This window comes from Montipora capricornis, chromosome 10 (assembly GCF_036669925.1).
Source record: "Montipora capricornis isolate CH-2021 chromosome 10, ASM3666992v2, whole genome shotgun sequence".
NCBI classification, from domain to species: Eukaryota; Metazoa; Cnidaria; class Anthozoa; order Scleractinia; family Acroporidae; genus Montipora; species Montipora capricornis.
This window is the reverse complement of record NC_090892.1, coordinates 38,134,046-38,141,545: the sequence shown is the minus strand read 5'-3', so window position 1 is coordinate 38,141,545 and position 7,500 is coordinate 38,134,046. Positions and strand designations below refer to the sequence as shown.

At 40.6% G+C, this 7,500-nt stretch overlaps 2 protein-coding genes across 2 annotated transcripts in view; one reads left to right on the top strand and one right to left on the bottom strand.

Moving 5' to 3' along the window:
* Positions 1-2,968: 2,968 nt before the first annotated feature.
* Positions 2,969-3,499, top strand: LOC138020784 (uncharacterized). Its single transcript, XM_068867709.1, has one exon. The coding sequence runs from the start codon at positions 2,969-2,971 to the stop codon at positions 3,497-3,499; it is 531 nt and encodes a 176-aa protein (XP_068723810.1).
* A 3,828-nt stretch (positions 3,500-7,327) lies between these two features.
* LOC138020783 (latent-transforming growth factor beta-binding protein 1-like) overlaps positions 7,328-7,500 on the bottom strand; it is a 95,943-nt gene continuing 95,770 nt past the window's right edge. The window contains exon 12 of the mRNA XM_068867708.1: positions 7,328-7,500. This exon is cut by the window's right edge and continues 238 nt beyond it. The gene's annotated coding sequence lies outside the window, so the exon portion shown is untranslated.

Sequence of the window (7,500 nt, the reverse complement as noted above, 5' to 3'; positions counted from 1 at the left end):
GACTCTTATCGAACGAACACTTGTTAGCTGTTACGCCTCAAATTCATCTTCGACCATAATGAAATAATTGAATTCAAAATAAAAAACACATGTTCTACACTTAAAGAGGGGCTTAGTACCCCGCACCCCGCTCCCCCCTTTCCCGATACAAGCACCGGCCTCTACGTGTCACAGTGTAATTGAGCTCAACTCAAGGAGGCTTGGCACGGCCGAATGAGAAATTAAAGTCATGATTCTTTTTTGTGTTTCTCTCGATACACCCAGTTCAAACTCTGTCCCAAAATTACAACGTAAAGCTGGAAAGAGTAAAAGCAAATGTAGTCTTAGTCAGGGGAGTGAGGATCTTGATCAAGTGGATTAAGGAGTAGGCAGCAGATCCAGAGGTAGGGAGTTCAAGATTAAGTTCTCGTGAGTGGTAGTCTTGTGAAATATGAAATGTCTTTGAATAGTGTTGTGTAGAGGGGGTGGACATAAGGGGGGTTAGAGGTGTGCTGGAAGGGTGGGGTAGGATAAAGGCACTAGGGAGCATCAGGGAGGGGCAGGTGAGTAGAAGGGACGAAAAGATGTCTAGTTCTTTTTCAGATCCCCCAAAAAACCTAGCCCCTGTTTTTATAAGTAAACCCCAAAAAAAGAAAAATCCCTTTTTTAGAGACTAGCTTAAAAAAACAGTTTAAAAAATTTAAACTGGCTTGAAAAAAAAAATTGAACCGGTTTGAGAAAAATTCAAACTAAAAAGAAAACTAAACCACAACATATACACTACTAAGGCGGGCTAACACGAAACGGAAACTCGAAAGAAAGTAAAAATTACATTCGTTTTGGAGCTTAGACTGAAAAAGCGGTAAACTGCGGAGAAGCGAACTGCCTAATTAATGACATTCGAAAATCACGTGTTGATTCCCTCGAATCAAGAAAGCAGTTAGTCAGTTCAAGTGCCTGTTAAATATATTTCAAAAATGTAATTTGGGCAATTTTGAAACAAATAGTGAGAAACTTTGTGTCGCGCAGTTGAACATTATTTATGCTGGACACGGGCCTGTCTTGGTGATGAGCATTACTTTGTTCTAGCATAGCTTCGTACAGATCCCCATCATCCTTGTTACTTAATTAACTTTTGATCAGGAAGGATTTAGTTTTTACATCATCTCGTGAATGGGAAACGAGGTAAATAAATATGTGCAATATCCCAGCTTATTATCTTTGACTGGTATATTTAGGATCCCCATCGGATATTGGGCAGGGTAACTTTGTTTTTCTATAACGTTATAGTATTTGTTCCACTGGAATTAAGTGATGCTCACCTGCGCTTGGTTCTTGATAATCTCGTGGTCACATTTTTTCACCAATAAGTCAGATAACTCTGCCAACTGTTAATGATAGCATTTGTTTCTCAGCTGCCTAACCCTACAATGACGACGGCTCATCAGCAATCTTGAATACACCATCAAGATTCACATAGGCCAAACGGTAACCTCTGCCACATGTAATAACCAGTGATGGGTAATCAGTGTGGTGAGTTTATTTGTTGGAGGCTTCATCCAGTTAAACATGTCACTACAGTGGCATTATATATTAGCATCTCTAAGCTTTGGGAGAACATCATCAAACAAACAGAAAACTCACCCATATCATGGCAAATAAGGTTATTGATAAATAAGGTTGTTACCACATTAAACGCTTTCACTAAAATAAATCACCTCTCTCCCACGTTGCTTCAAGCAACACCGTTATTTTTCTGTCGGCAAATCGCTCAAAACTTTGCTGTAATTTCTTATCTCGGAACAGTTGTGACTGTTGTTGCTGTTTTCGGTCTTCTCCAAGTGTCCGAACTCTTAAGCTCAAAATTTGATAGTTCACAGGAATTGTCTTTTTGGTCTTTGGAAAAATCATTACATTAGAGTTTTTCCATATTTTACAGAAAAAAAAAGTAGAAGTAGTAAAGTCGGCTCAACTGACTCGGTTTAAACCATTAGAAATGGAGCGTTCTGGGACCGGTTGCTCGAAGCCTGCTTAGTGCTAACCATTGGTTAAGAGGTATCAGAACCAACTGGTTTCCATGGTGTTTAGCGCTGGTTAGCGCTAGCCATGCTTAGAGCAACCCGAGCCTGATTGGTGGATTCAAACGTTCCCACCAAACATTCAACAATCTGATTGGTGGATTTAAAGTTTTAAACGATGAATGAGAAAAATACATGATTCACGATAAAAGACAAGGCAAGGATTTTTTTTTAAAGAGGAGCAGTTAATAAGAAATAAAAGACCTGTTTTACGTGTGGGAGCGTTTGAGGCAGCCTGGTACTGAACTTCATCCATGATGATTTGCAGCGGAGTTCCGCCCGCCAAAGGCGCGTGCTCGGAGCACCATGGGCAAGAAAATACGGTACGGTTGATCTATTCCATACCCGTAGCATGAAAAGCGACGAATCCCTAAATTTTCCAAAAAAAAAAAAAACTTAGCATTTTGAAAGTCTGCCAGCATCGGCCTGTAAACGCAACAGACGACATCCCTCGGCTTATCGTAAATTCTTCCGAAACCCTTCAGTTACGGTGGGCCCCGTCTTGTTCTTCAAAGGGTTCACTCAAGTGTATCTGGACAACACGTTGATCATCATCAACAAATAACAATACTCCACATTCCAATGTTTCAAAATGTAGCATCTCCACTAGATCTGCCAGCCATTGTTCCTCCATCTTGAATTCCAAGACCGGCAAAGTTTCAAACCGTCCTCGCATGAGACGATGTATTGCGTGGGTGTCGATAGTGGTGGTGCTGGAGTGACATCACCACTGTTGTTATTAAAGCTTGAACGATGCGGGAACATCGGATCAATGCTCTCTTGGCTTCAGAGTTACCTCAATGGCAGACAACAAAGAGTTGTTATAGATGGCTGCGGCTGATAGCTTCCTGTGTCATCCGGAGTGACTCAAGGGTCCATTCTCGGGTCGCTTATGTTCCTTGTGTACTTCAATGATTCCCCGATTATATGTTTTGCAACTCAACCATCGTATACTCTTTGCGGACGACTCCAAACTGCATCGAGAAGTTGACCAGCCTGGTGGTGAAAACCTGCTTCAAAATGACTTAGAATGCCTTCTCAAGTGGAGCCAGGACTGGTCTATGGAGTCCAATAAAGCTAAACGCAAGGTACAACACATATCCAAGAAGGAGTCTCCATCTACCAACAGGTATTACACACTCGATGGCCGACAGCTTGAACGCGTATCAACCATCACTGACACTGGAATGACAGTATCCAACGACATGCATATGTCATGGCCAAGGCACATATATGTCACTGTTGCAAAAGCGAATAGAACTCTTGGCCTACTTAAAAGGATGTATAGTCTGCAGTATTCCTCAAAGGGAAAACTCCTTTACTGCGCATTGGTTCGATGGGACCTTGACTACAATAGCAGCCTGCGGTCTCCCTACACTGTCAAACATCGTGCATTCTTGGAAAACGTTCAAAGAAGAGCCACCAAATTTATACTGAACTGATTTACTTTTATTTTTCAAGTCGAGGCAAGGTCTTATTTCAGTTGATATTGATAATTACTTAATGACAATTGAGCAACGTTACAGAACGCGTAGTTATGATCCCAACAATTATATCTAATGCCCGTTTCAACCTCGAACTTAACATGTGCCGAATCTAATGCAAATGAGCGAGATTAATAGATTTTTCTCATTTGCATTAGATTCGGCACATGTAAAGTTCGACGTCTGAAACGGGCCTTATACACCTTATTCCAAAATGGCCGCCATTTTAGTATTTTTTTGTTTCCATGCAAATTACCCTTACGGCCTCGTTCAAGGTTAGCTATTCTTAAAAAAAAATTACGTTTGAAAGAGAGGCCATAAGAGAGGCCATTTTGGAACAATGAGTATTATATCCTCACAAACAGGATTACTTTAGAAGTTCATTCTTTATCAGAACTGCAGAACTACATGGAACACTCTGCCATCTACTACCAAAGCTATGAGTACAATTAAGGCATTTAAGGACGATGCCACCTATTGTTACCGCGCATATATTCTGCGCATCATTGATTTTTGCAATTCCGGGTCGCACCTTGCCATTACCTTTTTTCATGAGTGATTATAGTTAGTCGTATTTCCTTATCTTTATATCTTAAAGTTTGCTTTAGTGTAACTCATGGTTTTATGTACTTTTCCGACGAAGCCAATAAACAAGCAAACAAATCATTTCCTGGTACATGGGGAGATCGTCCATGTATGGCACCAAAGCCAACAAGGCTTTCAATTCTTGGGCCATGGCATTTAAGTCTGCCTCCTCATTCTCCTTTTGCTCCTTCTTACGTTTGTCGGCCCCTTTCTGTCGCGCTTCTCCGCGGCTTGAAATCCGGCGCGTGATTTCCCTTTTTGCTCCGCTTCATCGTCTTCTGCCCCTGGGATGCTTCAAGAGTCGTCTCCTTGTTTTTATCCTTTCCCAAATGAAGTTATCTCTCTGAAGATTGGTTCCTCCAAAGGTTCCTCCAAAGGTCGTTCGAGGTCATTAGAACTATTCGTGGTCTACCATGGCCTCGACCCTAAATAAAACCCGAAACGATCCTACCTTTACAGCTGAGTCTTCTTCGTCCATCATGACCCAATCTTTGTTAGACCTTGTCTGCCTGATCATCGATCTTGAAGGGTTTCACTTTCCATAGACCTCAAAAGAAGACAGAGCGGCCAATTCATTGATTGGGAAATGGGTTGGTGCGATTGGACCGGTCGAAACATGGTTGCTTACCATTACAGTTGTAGTGTTCCCTGGCCCGACTTGTTGCCGAAGAATCATCGCACCACTCATTATTGCACATATCACGTTCACGGTTGTACTGTTGTGAATTGTAATAACAGTTGTCGTGAATTGTAGCACCTGCCGTAAATTGTTATAACTATTGTCAAATTTGTAACCACGTACCTATTGTCAATTTGTAATGACACGTTTTCCTAATTTGTAAGTCTTGTAATTCCAACTGTCATAAATTATGTTGTATTTGTCGCATTTTGTAGCAAGTCGTTTGTTAACTTGTCTGTAGTAAACCACTTCACGGGAACACTATGACCCCAGCTGACCCCAGGGGTTTCTCTTCCATTTTTGGCACGAACGTTTCAACCCACCTATCAGAACGCTCCATTTCTAACGTTACCAAGTCAGTTGAGTGGATATTACTACTAATAGGAGTTATTACAAGATGGCAAAAGTGGCAACATCAATGAAGGGAGAGAAAAGTTGTGACACAAATTGACGTAAGCATGCAACCTATAAGTGACTGGATGGGGCATATCAGCCAATCATAACGAGTTCTTCTCTAAAGACAAGGAAAGATTACGTCTTTCCTTGTACTTGTGTATGTTCATTGACGTGACTTAAACATCTTCAGTTCCCACGGCCTGCTTCCGTCTGACCTTGTAGCTCAGTCGGTAGAGCAGCGGTGAGCTAACCCGAAGGTCGTAGGTTTAATTCCTACCCTGGTCATAGTTTTTTTCTGTCCTTGCGTGGGCCCATTTTCATTCGTACGGCTAAAGCTCCCATGGTTCATATGGGGTAGAAACTTAGCACTTCACATTACACTGTAATCGGTTAAAGTGGTACTATGATCAAATTTTTACTCCTTGATTTTTTGAGTGTATCACATATAATTCCATGAAATAACAAAAACGCCATTTACCGTTTGCAAATATCTTCATTAATTCCGGAGATATTTAAGTTTGAAAAATGGGTAAAATATACAAATTAGATGATTGATGACGTCATACACTCAACCCAATATTATATTGAGTATATAAATAGAGCTACCTTGGCCAATTTGCAGCACAGACCATTTTAACTTGGTAGTCTAATAGTTCTACAGGAAACACACCCATGGCTATAAAAAAATCTGTTCCCATGGCAACTCACTCCTTTCAAGTCCCCACCCACTTGATTTCAATATGTTAGTGATTTTCAGCTTGAAAAACGTAAGGACGTTCGCGCTAATTGTTTGTGCGCAACGTTACTGCGCAGGTAACGCGACTGTAATATGTCACGTATTACTTCGAGCATTAGTGAAGTTGAGGTTTTAAAACCTTTGCAAAAACCGTGGACGATAAGTCTTGCAAAGCGTTGGATCAGAGAAGATCGTGATCAGTCAAAATTGATTTAAAATATTTATGAAAGTCAAGTAGACTACTGCACGACTGACATTCGCGAGGTTTTATCAGTCGTGCACTAGTCTTTATTTTTGTCTTGGTATTTTTTGGGGGGCCAGTACACTTGTGAGAGCGGCAATGGATAATGACGACAACATTTTCCTTAAGCAAAATACTCCTGTTAGGTTGCTTCTTGCAAACGTTGTTAGCAAAATGTGTAAAGACGAAGACCTACAGGGCCAATTCAGCAATCACAGTCTGAGGGCCACCACAGCAACAAGTGGACTGGAAAAAGGAATCTCAGATGAGTCGATTATGGAGCGGACGGGCCACCGAGATATCAGATCTTCACAAAGGTATCAGAGGCCTGATGTCTCTACCAAAATTGAGATTTCTAAAGCATTAAATTGTCGATCCGAAGGATCCGTAGGAGGAAGGGAAGCCGAGTCCTCGTTAAAAAGAGAAGAAGATCAGTTACTTGATGACGAAGTGAAAAGATTTTGCCAAGATGACAACAACGCGACTGTGAAAGGATCAAACAGTGTTGTGTTCCAGAATTGCTCGTTTGCAATATCCAAAGACAAAATTTTCTAAGAGTGAACACCTAGCCTGCATGATATATGGGATACTACTGTATTTTCTATAGTTGCAGAATAAATTTCTATATTTGTGTTAAAGGGAGAAATTTTTTCAGAATGTTTGGCGGGGTCAAAGGACGTGTATGATTTGCTTTAATTGTTCATTATAAATGGAATGGATTTATTTGTATATTGCCCAGGGCAGCAGGGCAATATACAGATAAATACCGGGTATTTATATAGATGTTGCCCTTGCATTTATAATTAGCAATTTATTCAATTCATCAGCCCCGCTCTTCCCTGCTACATTATCAAGCCCTCCCCGGACTTTCAGTTAGTTAAATGTTCATGAAGTATGTAAGTTAAATAAAGGATGTTGAATAACAAAAGAAAATGTGTGATTCATGAAATAAAATCAGTTAAGTCTCTTCTCTAAGGAGGTAAGTTGTCACATTCGATAACCCACTCCACCCCCCCCCCCCCTTCCTCCCCTCCTTGGGTATTGAAGTAGAAATTGCCAGAAATAAATGCCAAATAAAAACAAACAAGTGATCGACGCAAGTTAGATATAAAGGAATCGTTTCCGTGGAACTTAAGACCTTTATTGAAATCAAGGAATGAATTAATAACTCATACACGTTTTGTTGAAAACTGGCCAGCAAAAAACCAAAAATACACCAGAATGTAAGATAAAAAATTTACAATGCCACGTTACTGTCTTTAAAAACACTCTCTTTACACCACAGAAATGGTATTCGGTAAATGATCTTGATCGGCATTTTA

Bases quoted from the DNA above. Each gene is read 5' to 3' on its own strand.
- LOC138020784 (XM_068867709.1), top strand. From the start codon at position 2,969: ATGATTCCCCGATTATATGTTTTGCAACTCAACCATCGTATACTCTTT.